The 17,861-nt window shown below is 34.2% G+C and overlaps 1 protein-coding gene across 2 annotated transcripts; it reads left to right on the top strand.

The window, feature by feature from the left end:
* The first annotated feature begins 3,420 nt into the window (after positions 1 to 3,420).
* LOC126815384 (serine/arginine repetitive matrix protein 1-like) lies at positions 3,421 to 16,389 on the top strand. 2 transcript variants are annotated; one of them, XM_056099688.1, is made up of 5 exons: positions 3,421 to 4,018; positions 5,399 to 5,777; positions 7,006 to 13,853; positions 14,257 to 15,728; positions 15,964 to 16,389. In XM_056099688.1, exons 1-3 carry the CDS (start codon positions 3,824 to 3,826, stop codon positions 9,339 to 9,341), a joined length of 2,910 nt encoding a protein of 969 aa, XP_055955663.1. In that variant the 5' UTR covers positions 3,421 to 3,823; the 3' UTR covers positions 9,342 to 13,853; positions 14,257 to 15,728; positions 15,964 to 16,389. The 2 variants fall into 2 exon arrangements, with proteins under 2 accessions (XP_055955663.1, XP_055955662.1); XM_056099687.1 differs by having other exon boundaries at positions 7,006 to 15,728.
* The last annotated feature ends 1,472 nt before the right edge of the window (positions 16,390 to 17,861 follow it).

Here is a 17,861-nt window from a genome sequence, read left to right as displayed (position 1 = left end):
AACATTGGGGTAAGGAAGAAAGGAACAACCTTATTGATACTCGGCTATCTGTGAGTATACGCCCCCCCCCCCCCCAACGGCACAATCCGATATAAGGCTACAAATTTTAATGGATTTTATTTAGCACGGAAGGCCTGACAAGGACAGCTGTCTAGTCGTTCGGATTGGACAAAAAAACGAGGTCCCGTGTACACATTGGCGTGCACGTAAAAGATCCCTTGGCAGTTGGAATTCGATATAAGAGTAGGCCGTAGCGTCGCTGCCCGGGAAAATTTCCCTTATAGCACACTGTATGGCGTATGCCCGTCTTCATTAGCCCAGTTTAGGAGCAGAACAGTAGGACGTTAAAGTTAAACCCCATTTCCTTTTATTTCAAATCTCACATAAAGCATTCTTAAGATCTAAATGGTAAAAATATCTTTGTTTCGGTATATTCGTTTTTAATAGTTATATACACTGAGTATTGTACCAAATAAACCCTAGTAGACACAGAAGAATATCAAAAATATCGCTTTTAAAGGTATAAATGGTAAAAACATTTTTTCGGCATTTTCAATGTTACTAGTTTACCACGAAACAAGTCATTATAAATTGGGTATGCACTGGCGTTCCAAGGAAGTTGACAAACATACACTCGGTAAGCTGTGGAAAATGAAAGTTTGATAAAGATCACAGCTTCACAACAATCATAATCTAATGTAATGCTTATTAGTTAACAACCAGATTTTCCTATTCATAGAATCAAACGTGACTTGAAATATGCAACAGTTATTATACAAATTGGGAAAGGTGCTTCAACTTTTTCAACAAAAAGTCAATATAAATCTGCAGATTTTCGAAAGTGAAACGTTCTGTAAATAATACGACAATTTGACATACACAGTTTGGTAAGGTATAAAAACTTCCATAAAAATGTGTCACATCTAACAGAAATGATTTAATATATCCATTACTGACGAGAACATGGGTTACCAAGAACAAAATTATTATATTGATGCCATTGTGTTTGGCAGGTAAACATATCGATATTTGTTAATGTATCGATATTTGTTAATGTGTTGGATATTGCCATATATTAATATATTAATATATTAGCACCAGACCCTTTAAAGAAAAAAGGGAATCATACAATGTTGTAGTGTGTGCTTTTCCAATTTTGCTAGTCCCTTTGTCTCTATATACTGAAAATCTAGTATTTTGAATCGTGGTGAAAGGTGTAGCTGGTCTCGCAATACATGGGTATAGATCAATTCCCACGTTTGCCAAAAAATGTTCTCGGTCACCTTACCTATAATGACAATGAAATATTTATTCTTCTGCATGTGTCAGTATGTGGAACAAAACTATACTTGTTGTCAAACAGTCGAAAAGAAGAAGAAAGGCTGTGGCAATATTTACGTCATGTAAGCAGGTCTGGGTGAAGAAATCCTTTTTTCAGACATTTATATCAATACAAAACCAGCGGAGTTCTTAAACGGGCTGTGTAAACTTTAAACAGCATTTTCATTAGCAGCCATATCCCCTTTTTGTTTCAGCTACTACTTTTTGCAGAACCAAAACTTGTATTCGTAAAATTTATTTAATTTTTGCTGGCCATGACAAAAGAGACAGGTCTAATTTCTTTTTCTGATAATATCTCGGTTTGCTGGTAAAAAGGGGAGTTTAGAGCCTTTAGGGCACCGAAGGATTTGAATAGATAAATGGTACTTGAAATTGCACGCCAAAATTGCGTTTGTTATCGATGTACAGCTTGCTTGTAAACATTTATACATTTTATTTTTTTTTCATTTTAATCATAAACGAGTCTTTGTCATAGCCTGTGTTATACGCCCAACAATGCCAGGAGAGTGTTTTTATACACAATACAGCAATGCCAGTATCCTAGTGCTCTTGCTAAATTCATAATGCTTACGCAATTCAAAATCTGAATTGGAAGATAACTTTAAAATTCTGACATTCGATAGGTCGGTCCCTTGAATGCTTGCTTATTACAGTATTTACTGTATCTTTTTATTTTGTGTAGAAATCAATACATGTGTTCTTATAAACCTAGGCAATTGTTTAAAAATTCTAAGATCAAAGTATTAGAATTTGCAATCTCAATATAGAATATGCAACATTATCCAACCTTACATTAATCTATCGTTCAATCTTTGTTAATATTTTCTAGCTTAACTTTACTATTTTATCTCCCTCTTTAATAATTCTTTCAGTCGGAATGGGTATCCATTCATGTGTTCATTATTTGCTTGTTGTTTTGAGGATAAACCTCTGACAAGTTTCTCAACTTAATACATGCACTTGACTGTAGAAAGCTGATTTACTGGGTTTTGTTTTATCTTTATGTCAAGCACAGTTAAGACTGACAAACAAATAGGTTAAACCCATCAAAGCGTATGTTTAAAATCGTTGGATTATTCGCTCGACGTCAACTATAACCGCTTTTAAACAGCAATACATATAGCCTAAATATCATGCCATAGTTTTGACAGATCCATTATTTTACATCTGATACTAAAGCACTGATAAACAGATTCTTAAAAATATATTACAGCAAAAAGGTTAGCTGTTTAAACAATAATATCGTCTTGCCCTAATGGGTCAATTTTCTACATGCTTTAAATTTTTTTTTTTTTTTAAACCTCAATAAAAAAAATAAAAAAAATAAAAACATGTCGCCAATTAAGGGGACGGTGTCAGGATTTCAGATACTGGTGAAAGGCAAGTACGGCAATACATGTCAGATAAAAGGCCGGAAACAATATACTTTCCCTCAAGAATGTAGGCTTACAATCCCAAGCGTTGACAATTATTCATTTATAACCATGCTGATGTTGCGTATCACCATAAATGCAATAAGGCAACAAATGAAAATCATTGTCCGAAATATTGAGATTTAAATCCAAGATTAACGTTTTGTCTTTCCAAAAATCTATACTGCCTTATCCCAATTTTCAAAACTATAGATTCGATAAATACATTTATAATATAATGGAATTCCCAGATTATGATCTCACTAGTACTGATAAATATCAATTCAATAGAAATACATTTTTGGTGTATTTGTTATTATTTCATTTATTTTCTTTTACTGAGAGTTGCAATTCACTTGCTTAAATGTTTCAAATAAGTCATATTTATTTTTGGATAACAGAAAATGTCACAAAAACATTTTTTCGGAAAACATTTCAACTGAAACCACATTCCGACATTAACAGGTTTTGGACTAAGGAACATTATAGGAACAAAACATAATGTTATAAAAATAGGAAAGGGTGGGCATTGTTGAAGATGGCTAAACATCTTGTTCAAATCTTCCAACTTTTTATAATAATAACTTAACTTAAAGGTATGTTATGGAAACGGCTGTCGTGTTTATTCTATGTTCGAAGTTCTCCACTGTTTGATCGCTGCGAAATAGGCCTCATTGTTTTCCGAAGACGCCATGAGAACGTATAAACAAACACGGTGTTAGCAGTTCTTCTCGTCCTCATAGTTTGTATACCGATCCGGTTTCGACATATTTCACTTTACTGATTCCATGAATCAGGTTGGCTGTTTCAGCTTGACACACACCACGGAGTTGATCTAAAAGAAAGCCCGAACCTTCATTTCATCATAAAGGTACAAGACCTCCAAAGGATTAAAACGTGAAACCAGGACGAGATCAACTAACCTCCAACATTTTGTTACTTGTCTTTTCCTATTTATTATTATCACAAGAGATCTGTTATTGTGGAGATATTGTACTTCGATTTTACTGATTTGTTATTTGAAATCTGGATTAAAGAAACCTAACTTTAAAGATTTTACAAGGCTGGTTATGATCATTTGCAAATCTACTGAAATGATTATAAGAAATATCTTAGTGACTATAATATTGCTTACTCTGTGTCCGTCATTTTCTGATGGACATGGTCGAATGATGGATCCCCCGGCCAGAAATAGTATGTGGAGACTTGGATTTAACAACCCTATTAATTACAACGATAATGAATTATATTGTGGTGGCCGTATGGTAAGTAAAATTAATGTATTACCAAACAATTGAGATTAATATTTTATAACATGTATTGGTATATATATATAATTATTTATTCTAAATTCTGAAGATTGCATAATAAATAACTAAGATTGTAAATACATAAGCTTAAGATAAAGATTCCTCTGATACGAATTGTCATTATCTGGGAAGTGCATATAAGGTCGATGTGGTATAAATGGTTGTTGGTGCATTTGTAGTCACCTTTCTGACTGATCTGGAACATAGTTCAGACGTTCATATATAGTGAAATTATAATATTTGTCAAAACTGTTAAGAATCCATAGCCTTTTGCAAACCCCCTATTCTAACAAGATTCTCTTTCACTTTATAGACATTCACACAAAATCCATATAAGAGCGTTCGTAATTCAGACGTCTCAATTTTTTGCGAGGAAGAATGAAAATCCATCTGTAAAGTCTAGAGAAGTGAACAATGTATTTACTGGATATTTGTCATATTATGACATTTGAAAAGAACGAGTTTATTCCTGAATAATATTTGACATCACAGGTCGATATCGAAGATCAATTAATTTTTGGGAATAAAAATCTTGAAAAAAGGGGAAGGCAACATGCGATCACTTACAAAAGGCCAATATTACTGTTGACACTGCTGGCGAAGTACAATCAATGAGTTTATTATCTAACTTAGCTTTCATCGGGTATTGGATATGTTGTTGACAGGAACGGTATCATGTATAGCAAAATTGTTTGCATATTGCTTCCAAAACCCCTTGGAAATCGCAGAAACCTTCACAAAACAGCAAGTTCACAATGCCTCATGTTTTAGAATCCAAGGTAGAGTTTCATTTTGGATAACCAATTTAGATAAAGACGACCTTCTAAATTATTTGAAGCAGTACTTCAACAAAGGGGCTCTGTGTATTAAATCATACATAAAAGATACGCAGGCATATTTAGTTGGCAAATTTGATTATAAGCTAAGTAAACATGCCATTAATCAATCGGATTTAGATTGTTTTGCAATTATTTGATGATTAAGGTTAAATAACGGTTATTTAAAGTTTGCGTTAGCGAATTAAACAATCGGTGAAACGTGCCCTTTTCTCGATTCTTGCAGGCATCTATGTCGCATGCATATTTCTCCCTGATATAGGTCAAACAAAGATTTAATGGCAAAACAATAAAACCATGCCAATAAGAGTATTTGACAATTTCTTTCTCACCTCAGTAATAAATTGGAGAAAATAGCCATTAGCATATCGAACAGACAAGCAAGAACACATATAAACGCTTTTGAACCGCTCCTGAACTAAAAACTAAAAACATACTGGGATTCCCCAAATTAAATTGTCGCATGCCCAAAGTTCTATAAGTGTTTCTTATATTTAAGGTTCAGTGGATACGAAACAAAGGTAAATGTGGTATTTGTGGAGATGCTTATCATGGCAAGAAAGACCACGAGGCGGGAGGAAAATTTGCTAATGGAATTATAGGACGAAGTTATCATGAAGGCGATATTATTCCTATTGTAGTTCACTTAACGGCAAATCACCAAGGATGGTTTGAGTTCAAAATGTGTCCTGTAAACGATCCCAAGAAAAAAGTTACCCAAAAATGCTTAGATGAAAATGTCTTGCAAAGAGCTGACGGAAAAGGGACGACATTCCCAATTCCACAAGGAAAATATAATGCTTTCTTCAACTTTAGTGTCAAACTTCCAGAAGGATTAACGTGTAAACAGTGTGTAATGCAATGGAAATACAGAACAGGTAAATCAATATTCTGTTCTCATAACATTAGAAGAATTTTGTCAGATCCCCCTTTGAGAAGTGTTCTGGAATTTTAGTATACTTCCAAATTTCTTATAATGAAATGTCTCATACTTGCAATCTCGAAATTCCGAATTTTCTATTTACTTCCATATCTTTCTATTAGGAAAGGGTCATTCTTAACAACATGATATTGAAATGATCTGGCTATAAATGAAACAATATTTAGACATATGTACATCATTGGTGATAATATTATTATTTGTTGTTGTATAGGGAAAGTGGTCTTGGCAAAATAGAAGTTATTGTAAATAGATTTTACGCATTATTGTAAAATATCGTAGGACACTGGATGAACCTATACAAGGTTATGTCTATTTCAGTCTAGAAGCTTCAGAAGTTGTTTGTACACCGGAAACCCTATTGAATGGTTTGGCATTACGTGTCGTTTAGTCATATCATAGGCATGTGCGCCGTTAATAGAATAAGGGAACGTTCTTAAAATATTGACACAAGACACCGAATACTTTTTTTCGATTTACGTGAAAATATGAGTGACAGAGTAAACGCATTAATCAATAATATTGAAACTAATACATTAAACCCTAACTTGTTTTCTTCGTTTGGCATACTTATTGTCTGAATAATGCAGTCCAAAATGGTTTAGCTATTTCGATTAATTTTGCTGTTAAATTGCATAAACTCTTTAATAAACAGGATAGTTCGTGCTGTGCGTACCATGGAGTGGCATTATCAAAAATGTACATGTTTGTACAAGTCATTATAGTCCTGTGCAAGAAAATTGCGTAGTTTCGTAGATATGGCAAGTCATACAACTAGGGCTAAAATTGGTTATTTCTTTTTACTGCCTCCGGATCATAATGCCTTCATACGTCTTTAAAAGCGTAGAATAAATTACTACTAATAATCACTACTTATATAGATTAGATTGTTCACATAATTTTAGGGAATACGGCGGTTTTCTTAAAGTTGACCTGCGTTTTTGTTTTAAAAAGCTAATCTGTTTAGATTTATTTAAATGGTATGATAAAATGATTTATAAATATTTTATATTTTGAAAGATATTACAAAATACTGAACAAGCGAAATTTTAACGATCCGATATTCCTAAACTAAACTATAAAATTATATCACAGTTTGGAAGTAACTAAATTTGAACGGACTAGTGTGCCTGTTGTACAAAAACTAATAAACTGTTTTGTTACAGGTAACACTTGGGATAAAGATGATAATTCTGGTGTATTTTGTCTCGGGTGTGGACCGCAGGAAGAATTCTACAACTGCGCCGATGTCGAAATTTTACCAAAAGGACAAAAGTCTGGCTGGATCAAAGCAACTGTGCCATCAACACGTTCTGGGTCTATTGTTAAGGATACGACTACCCCTTTTACTATATCACCTACAATTCGTGGTAGTAGAATCAATCCAAAAAACAGCATTGTGACCACAAAGGCAAGGACCACCTCAAGACCCCCGAAAAAAATCGTCACCAAAGTAACGACTTCTAAGATCACGACGCCTAAACCGTCAAAACTTGGCAAATTCAAAGAAAAACTGCGCACGAAAAAAACCAACAAAAAAGACAAAACCTCGTCACAAACTTACCTAATCCAACCCCAGGCTGAGGTTGGTAAGCCCAGATACAGGTGGAAGGCAGCAGCTAAACCGAACAAACTTTCGAAATGGCTGAGGAATAAATCTCAACAATCCACAACAGAAAGACCAAAATCTACCTTCAGTAAGCCAAAGAAAACCAAATTACCCTCATGGCTGATTAATACGAGAAAAATTCAAGAAAGGCGACGTAAATTGATAGCAAAAAGACAAGAATTGTTGAAAAGGCAGGAAGCTTTACGTAAGCAGAAATTACAGAGACGTCAGCAAAAACTGAAACGTTACTGGCCAAGAACTACTACTAGTACAACAACACCAACGCCAACGACCACACGGCGACAAACAACCACCGCTAAACCAGCGAAACGCAACAAGGAACCAACACCACCCTGTAAAACCGCAAATGAAAAGAGTGTTCGTGTAGCCGAAGATCTATCAAAATCAATGATGGCGAGCACAGATATCCCCGATTCGCCTGCTCTTGGTCTTCGAAATGGCTATCCGCATATCCAAGCTCCTTCGCCTACTTCATCTAGTGTTACAGCTCGATCACCCGTGTTTATCACAAGACACCCAAAAGATATTGTGGATCATGGGCATAAAGGGGTGGCACCGAAAATACGTCTCTCTGATAATTACGAGTACGCCAATAATGGAATGAATACGTTGAATAAAGATTCGACTCACGGACCTGAATATGTTATCGAATATCCCGAACATCCAGTAATAGAAAATGCGCAACCAGAGCATTCCCAAGTTCATCGTCATCGCCTACCTTTCCGATCAAGCAGTCCCTTTGCTAACCCAAGTAGTCCTCATGCTAATCCGTTGATAAGTTACTGGTGGAACCAATATCAAAGGCCTATTCTTAATCTATGGAATAACGTGCGCCCTCTATTGAAGTGTCATGCTACCATTACTCTTGGGGGTGGTATGGATGAATGGTGTACTGCTAACTGTAATGCCAATTTCTGCCCGGGTGGCATGTGTGTTTGTCAACCTGAGAGGTCCGTTTATCCAACGTATTCTGTATATCCACCACAAGCGCAAGGTTGGATGAATAGCTATACACCTAACGGGGGCATCGATACTCCCCAACCTGTACCAATGCGAAATCCATATCTCTTACATCGGGAACAAAGAAGACAACTAGAAGCATATAAACGACAAAATATTAAACAACAACAGCAGTCACCTACGTATACAGGACGTAATACAATCCACCGAAATGTTGTCGTAGAAGAACCCGATCATATAATAAGGAAACAATTTGCACCAACGATCAGGGCTAAAGTAACAAGTCAACCACAAGAATCAAATCAAATAGTACCAAATGTTCATGCAAAAGTTCAAAAACGGTCAACATCGTCAACGAAATCGACGACAGAAACACCTTCAGCCACAACTCCGATTCCGACAACCACGACTGAGATCGTAAAAACGACACAAACAACAACAGCCATACCCACAACCACTTCGCCAACGCTATTAACAACAACCACAAGCAATACAACCCCAGCAAACAAATCATCCGTTTTACCCACTACCTCAACACGACCAAAGTCACATTCAGTATCATTTAAAGCATCGGAAAAGTGGGACCGAGCTCCGAAGCGCACATCTACAACATGGGTTATTAATACACTAAAAAGTTCTAGAAAGAGCATGGCCCCCAAAACGACAACAAAACAAAGTATTGTCCATGACAAACGCCACAAAGCACCCCTGTCTTCTGGTAAAGAAGTTGTAAAAAGTCAGAACAAACGGAACAAATTCAGATCCAAAATACACTTTTGGAGAAGGAAAAAGAACTATAATTGCCACGCGATCGGGCGATATTCCGGCTTGAAGCGATTTGACAATTGGTGCAGTGAGAATTGTATGCAGACGATATGTCCGCTGTTAATTTGTCAGTGTGAAATTATTTAATAAGGGACGGTATTTAATTAGACATTATAAACTAAGGTAATAATTTTTTTGTAAACCATATACATATCAAATCTTTATCTGGACTATTCCTAACAACAAGATAACGGGTCGGGATATGTAGAGAACCAATACAGTATCTTATAATCCTTGTATATATAATCCAATGTACAGTTTTATACCATATAATGCAGATAATATGTAAATATGTAGATGGATCAAACTTTTATACCAACACAGATCAGTACGTCCAAATTGAATTGTGGACTGATTCCAGAAACTCACTGATTTTATCCGTGATTTCCATGTGATATTTGTGTGCGAGCTTATGTGAAACTGTGGAAAATATAATGGGACACATGAGTTGCTATGTGTCCATTGCTTGTGTAGATGAGCAGCAGAATCTGGTCCTCGATGTTGTTATAGAAATCCTGATGTTCCAGAGTCCAGACACATACCTCCTGTATGGTATGGTTTTCAAACCTTTTTGTTTAAGCTCACCAGTATGTAAGTATTCCAGTTTGAACGAAATGCAGGGGCTTTTTGAGTGAAATGACCGGAGTTACCTGGTGATTGAAAATATGTTGGTTATCCTTTTTGAATGCTACTTTTCACTTTGACTTAGCCTAAGTTTCCTATTTAATATAGATAGATGTAAATTGTAAACCCAAACACAACCGACCCTGACTAATGGTCAAACACATAGACAAAGAAATCAAATCGCAAAAAAAAATCCACAATGAAAAAAAGATGATCACGCAATTTCGTCCACATTCTTTTTTATTGGAGGCCACTTTACAATGTTTTTTTTATCTTCATGGTGCATCCAAGTTATAACATTCTGAAAATATGTATATCGAAAAGGAAACAAAGACTAATGATAATGATTGATCAAATAGCATGCAAATATGAGTTTTGTGCTTGTTCTATTTCAATTCTGTGTTTGCCAGTCGTAGTGTTACGTAAAGATATATCACTGGCAAACAAGGAGACAAAAGTCAAATGTTTGAAGCTTCAAACTTTTGCGCGATTATAACTGTATATTATACCCACATACTGCACACAGTATCGGTGACAATTTCACTAATTATAAGCATGAAACTTGAAAAATTATGGCTTCCATAATTATAAACGGAGGCAAACTAAATCGTCTTTTACGATGTTGCTTGAATTGTTTAAGGCATGGAGAATCTTATTTATGGTTTAAAAAGAATAATTTAGTATTTAGTTTTTGCATATTCGGTTGGTTTTTTATTTTTGTTTTTTGCGGAAAATTTCTTCGGACGTTTTTGGCGAGTTCATTTTTGAGAACTTTGATTGCATGCGATTTGAACTTTGGGGAATTAGAACTTTTGACCTTTCACACAGGTACCATGGTTAATATTGTTCTAGCACTTTGTATTCTCATTATTTTTCGTATAGAATCAAGAGTTTCGTTGCAGTCTTCGCTTTGTTTCGTCTAACAGCCGTGTAAAAAGATATTCGCTATACCCGAAAGGTATTTCAACAATCGCGCTAATTTCGCTATCGCGGTATTTATGAAATATATGTATATATGTAATCTTTCTCTACAGTGTAAATAGTGTAAATGGAAGAACTAACAATTACTACATAAGGACATTTTTAAGTCCAAGAAAAATAACAAAAAATAAGCCGGTGAATGAACTATAAAATTCATGTATATACCCATCGCATTAATTTGTTAATCTTCTTATATATTGTATATAAATAACTACGGGATGGATTGCTCTGTACATAAATTATTTTATACCTTTCATACTTGTATTAAATATTTACAATAATATATATAAAAAATGACTTACTTTTTATTACGAAGTATGAAAGAAAGAAGATACGGATGGGCTGGATTTTTTTTTATCTGAACCAAAACCAATCAAACCTTTTATTTCATTTCTTAAAAGTAACTTTCAAAATAAATGTAAATACATTTACTTATCTCCATTTGGTACGGAAAATTAGTCATTGGGTTCGTGATTAAAAGTAAAAAAGTACACTAGTATTTACCATTCTTCTCTTCTTTCTTTCTTTCACAAATCCAGTTTAGAAGAGGTAGGTGGCGGAATTCTATCTATATTTTGTGTTATTTTGTTATAACAATGCAATGGGTGGGCAGGGTTTCGAAGTGAACGGGTTAAAGCTTGGATGAAGGTAAGAGATGTGTGAAGAAATCTCTAAATCTCTTACCGGGATTTTCATTCCTTGGTTTAAATATAATATATCATTAAGATGCTCTTGTCAGAAATATTTTCATTAAATTTGTAATAGACATCGGTGATGAATAATTTTTTTAAGTAACTGCACAAATCATAGCCATTTTAGGGGGTTGGGTGGCCGAATGGTTAACTGTTGCGCGAAGCATCATAAGGGTTGTTATTGAATCAATTGACGTGGTTTCGATTGTTCGGTTGTACGTGACCTCGTGGGTTGTCTCCGGGTCCTCCGGTTTCCTCCCACTGCTAAAGACCCCTTCGCACTCGCAAATTATTGAAATATAATAGAACCATGTTAGTCCCGAAATGACTTAGTCCCGAAATGACTTAGTTTGTGTCGAGTGGGCGTTAAATCCCATTTCTCTAGCTCTCTCTCATAGCCATTTTGGAAGTTAAAATATACTATGTTTAAACCAAAGGATGTTTAACGGGAAATTCAGAATTGCGTAGATAATACTCAAAATACATGTAATGGGTTTTCATTAACAAAAACCTTGCTTTCTTTTTTTTGCAATGTGAAATAATTACTTCGGGTCTTCTTTTTTTACGAAAACTAAGACAAAGGAAATAAAAAAAAGCAGTATTATTAAACATATTTTAGCATAAGTGTTTAATAATAGTCTGTTTTTAAAGATTTGGTTCAGTATTTTGAGAAATTTGTTGACTAACATAATATAGGAAATACTTTTAATTTATAAACTTAAAAATTGCCTGACTGTAGCCATCGATCTATCGTATGCAATTACTATGCAATTATGAGTTTCCCTATAACCGATCTGTAATCAAATCACGTTTTCAAAGAAAAGACGATGCCATTCTGGATTACGAGGAACGGCTTTAACACCTCACCCCCTTGCACATCACCTAACCACCTATATTGATAACAAATTACTATTAGACAATTTAACACAATTAACAATTTTTGGATTAACACAATTTGACCAGTATTGGTATTAAATTGGTTCAGTTTGGCTTATGAGTAGATGGTGGTCTAGGATTGTATACTGTTTTAATATGGTTCTGTGTAGGTGAGTACCGTTAGTTTATAGTTGTTTTGGGTTGAGTGAAAGTCTTGAGTGTTTTGTTCTTCCAGATGTTACCGGACATTGCTGTAAACCTTTATAACAACAGATATTATGAATGATGTCTCATTTTTTCTAGATATCGGACTCAGATGTATTTCAATCTAAAAGTTTGATAAAATAAACCATAAGAAAATGTAAAATGATAAACCTGTTTGATTTAGGTCAAAATGAAGTAATGGATTGGGTCAATCTATAAATTGAATATTCACTTAGTAAGATATAGTGGATGTTGGTTTGTTTAATTTCGACTTTTATGAACATCCAGCTAATAGAAACCCATAAAATTCAATCCCATCGATGGTTTTATTTTTGGTTCATATCAAAGAGATTCAACTGTTTTAACATGATACAGTTATCTCTGTTTTGAAAATAGCAATTGGTTTTAGCTAATATACGGTAACATCTGTATTGGTCATCTGTGGATTTAACAGTAGAAGAGGTATTGTCTTAGAGGTAGTGGTAAGATTTAAAGTGTTTTTGTCTTCATTATTGTTTTGTTGTTTAGTCGATTTCCGCGTTCGTTGCGTTCCTCTGTCGTCCATTTGATTAGTAGAATTTGAGTATCGCGACGGCTGTTGTTTTTCGTTCCATTCTTATCGGCAGTTGATCACAAAGGTTAGTATCTGGAGAATCAATTACAGATTCTTTCTTTTTTTCGACACAAGAGAATATATTTGTTTCAGTTTCATATGTGGAAATTACTAATACATGGTTAACAAATATATATAGTGAGAGATGGTACCCATTAATTGCAGAATGACCCTTCCTTATTCCGTGCTTAGTCAACAGGTTGATGTGCAGTAACAGTTAATGAATCTAGTTTTAGCCTTTTTAAAAAAATATGTGGTAGTCTTTTATATATAAGTGACCTTGATTACATAGGTGTAATCATTCCAGAGGAAGACCGGTCGGTAAAACCTCATGGGTATTCGTTGTATTTGTTGATTTAGAAGCTTGTAACCCTACTAATGATGTGTGATATTTTTGTTTGCAGGTGGTGGTATTCAGCTATGATGTCATTTGCAGGTTGGGTGAACCGTTGATGTCACAATAACGCACTAAATGCATCTTGTTATATTAATCTTCGACCCTAATTTTACATGCTAATAATTTGGTGGGGGTTTAATTTTGTTATGGTGTAGAAAAAATTAATTAAACTGCATCCAACCCTGTAGCTGGATCTTAACAGAACTACGCATGTGAGTATGATATTAACTATAATCAGTTCAAGATGCATTATGTTAGCACTAAACCTGCCTATTACAGATCTTTCTTTTGTCTTCAAATATTATAATACATTATTAATTATACATTTATTTACATGGCAAGCCCATAATCAACTCTCTAGAACACATTCGCTATTTAAAAAATGTAATTTAAAAATGGATAATCGAGATTTTGTTTATTATCGGAGTCATGATTCTTGACAATCGAGACTATATAGTCAAACCTTCAAAGACTCATATGTGCGCCCAGAATAAAGTAATTTGACTGAACTTTTCAATATATTCATTTTTTGTTTATCTATTTTTGAACTAGTTGGCAAGAGTGCGGCCAGCCCTTTATCTAAATCTTACATAATGCATCTTTAATATATTTCAGAGTAGCTTCCTTTACTAATGTATGTATCTTGCTTTAAAACATTTAACCGCATATTAATATTTCCTATATCAATTTTGCACGTTGTTAGCATAATTATAAATATGAAACCAAAACCACTAAATTTTCTTCTTGAACATAACCTTTGTGGTCATTGTGGTCATTTTACATGTTTTTTAAACAATGTATTTAAATGGCTTTCAATTTTCTAATGGCATTTTTATTATAGAATATAGTAATAAATGTTCATTCTAGAAAATCTAAAACTTTTGTTCTACAAATAGAACTTGATCGTGATCACAAAGAATATCCCAAATCACCTTAGTGTTTAGCTTTCCAGATACTTTGTTTTTGTAACTGTGTGTGCGTGTGTGTGTTTAGGGTTCCACTGGTTTAGCACAGTTTAAAGTTTTTTGGGGAGGCTGTTTCTATATATTTCACAGAGTTATGTATTTTTCTTTTGTTTGTATTTTAATCTATTTGTGAGGACAACCTTTGGTTTAGACTTTGAATTAACATCGTGTGTGCTAGATAGTAGAAATGGGATAGATTTTCGCGTGTTATGTGTGTAGATTAGCTGGTTAGTAGTATTTTCATATTACGTATTGTAAACAATATGTATTGAGTTAATTTAAATCATTTACTTTTTTTTAGTTGTTGTTAAATTTCATTACTGTTAGATTATTGTCTTCGTATAGTTTTTAGAATTTAATTTATTGTTATATGTATATTAATTTCAATTAGTTTCTATCGTTGTTAGAGCCTTTCGTGTTGTATATTGCATATTGGTTATACACATATATATATTTCATTCAGAAACACTTACACATATTTATACCTGTTTACATGTTCCTTTTTTCAAAATTGCTGAACAAAGTTTGTTCACGTTCATATTTCTGTAAGCAAAATAATACAATATACAAGTTACACACCGAACGGTACACATTCTATTATACTGGTGAGAATTAAGAAAGCACCAATGGATTAGAATATACTGATAGATCATGGTGGATAAAGTTACTGCACCAATCCCCTACACAATGGTACAAGTACGGATGATTTGATGGTATTGGTACAACGACCAGATAGTCTTGGTACAGCTACTTCCTAACAACTACTACAACTGTCAAAACTACAACTGGGTGCTTTGTGGTAGATTATTTGCTGGTACAACTACCTATTGATAGATTACTTGATGATATCACTACCTCCTGATAGATTACTTGATGGTAAAACTAAAACACCTCTTAGATTTTTGAATGGTCCACATTTACCTCCTGACATATTAGATAATGGCACCTCTTGGCGGATTACTTGATGTTTAAATTAAAAGATTACATGATGGTTATTCTATAATATTATCGATGTTACAACTCCCTGCATGAGAGTAATCCAAAATCAGTCTTGAATAGTCAAATGGTGCAACTCCTGTGTTCGGACAACTCGATGGTATAGCTACCCGAATAAATACAGTGGTAAATATTTAATCCGACATTTTCTAATTTTGTAAGTTGTGCCCAATATTTCTTTAATGAATTTCAAAACAATGGTAACCATTTAAGCCGATAATATTTCTTTAATAAATTTAAAATTAAGATAAATTGAAAATTGAAGACCTCCGCACATAGCCTATCTTTAAGACTTGTCAGAGCAAATGTGGGAACTGGTGGGTATTGGTATTAAAATGGTGTTATTAATATATCCTTTCAGGTAAACGAACGAAAACAGAAATTGTAGAAGTATCAAGAGTTTCAGAGGTGTTTAGATGTGGATAACACAAAGACTATATCTATACTATGACTGTCTATTAATATATAGCTAATATTATATTAAATTGTGTAATATTTTTGTACATAATATATATTGAAAGTTAAAAATCATAACAAACATAACATGAATAATTTAATTATATGTGTTTAAAATGTTTTGTATATATTTTAGGATCAATGTCCTTCACTAATATTAACGTTTTATGTTGCACGATGAAACCTGAATGTTATCGATCATATCAGCAACTTTAAGTATACATGTACATATTTCAGAATTGAGTTTTAAATTTATACATTATTATTGTGATATGTTTCAAATAAACGACTAAATCTCATTAAACAAATAGGCGTCTATTCCTCTAAGAAATCAGTCTTTGTTTTGAAACTCCTAAGCCTTGTGCACATTGATTCAATTTAACAACAAACAGAAAAAAAGGTTTATGTAGCTAAAGTTTCCTGTTCATCATTTATTTCAATAGAGAAATTGGGGTTTAACGTCCACTCCACTCGATCCAAACTGTTTCATTTCGGAACTAACACATGGTTCAATTTTATTTCAATAATTCGCTTGCGCGTAGGGGTCTTTAGCAGTGGGAGACACGTCTAGGCTAAGCTTTCCCACAGAGGCAGAATTGTAAACCTGTATGAACGCTGATGGCAAACTATTCGAAATATGAGGGAGTTGTTGTCGATGGAAGGCCTATATTAAGCGTAATATAAAGCGACAACCAAAAGAAGCTATACTAAGGAATAAATCTTAAGCAGTTAATTCAACTATTAAGGGGAATCACTAACCCAGAGCGTCATAAGAGCAAATCTCATGGAGTAGAAATGTGCCTGCTAGTCATGGCCAAGAATCGTGATTATCATACGAGAGATGAACACTATTGGATTGACAGGTGGGACTGTAAACAAACACAGAGAAGATTGTATTCTGCGTAACAGATTCTTGATATGATGTAATGTCATGAGCATCATATGTGTTCCCATTTGGTATTTAAGTGTGCTAGTGTAAAACGTTCTAGTCCCGTCGGTTTGTTACATAATTCGTATCCGTCGGCTTTTCGGGTAGAAATCGTGAGATAAGCTTAATTTTGTAGGTTTGGATGTTAAATGACCAAAAAACAATGTTGACATTTTTTCTGAATAGGTCTTCATAGTATGGGAGGCCATTATCTGTGATAATATTGCAACTTATTTTTTTATTTTCACTTTATTTATAATGTTACCGACATATCAACTGTAATTTAGCAATGTAGTAATATTGGCAGGGGTCGTGACTATATTTCAGATATTCTTCCATCACTTCATGAAGATATTTCAAAGATGGCGACCATTTTTGGCGGGAAAATCGGACGATGGGCTGATTTGATTAAGTAGTAGTGTTTGGTGTAAATATATTTGTTTTCAGAGACATAAGATTCAATTTCTGCAAGTTACAACCGTGTAAAATGATCACAAGTTTACCCCTTTGCATGTTTCCAAGAGGACGGCCATTTTCGGCGGGAAAATGGGACGATGCGCTAATATTGATTACGTAGTCGTCTTTGGTATCAGGATATATGTTTTCGGGACGCAGATTCCATTTCTGGCAATTACATGTACAACTGTGTAAAATGATCACAAGTTTACCTATTTTGCATATTTCCAAGATGACGGCCATGTTTGGCGGGAAAATGGGGCGATTCACTGATATTGATTAAGTAGTCGTCTATGATATCAGGATCCGGGGTACAGATTCCATTTCTGTCGTATACAACTGTGTAAAATGATCACATATTTAGAATATTTCCAATATGGCTGCCATGGGACGATGTGCTGATTATGATTATATAGTCC

Source organism: Patella vulgata, chromosome 3 (genome assembly GCF_932274485.2).
Source record: "Patella vulgata chromosome 3, xgPatVulg1.2, whole genome shotgun sequence".
NCBI classification, from domain to species: Eukaryota; Metazoa; Mollusca; class Gastropoda; family Patellidae; genus Patella; species Patella vulgata.
Note: the sequence above shows the minus strand (reverse complement) of the source record. Positions and strands in the feature narration are given on the sequence as shown.

Coding starts and splice junctions, on each gene's coding strand:
- LOC126815384 (XM_056099688.1), top strand. CDS start 3,824: ATGATCATTTGCAAATCTACTGAAATGATTATAAGAAATATCTTAGTG. Junction 4,019..5,398: donor TATATTGTGGTGGCCGTATG/GTAAGTAAAATT, acceptor CTTATATTTAAG/GTTCAGTGGATACGAAACAA. Junction 5,778..7,005: donor GCAATGGAAATACAGAACAG/GTAAATCAATAT, acceptor GTTTTGTTACAG/GTAACACTTGGGATAAAGAT.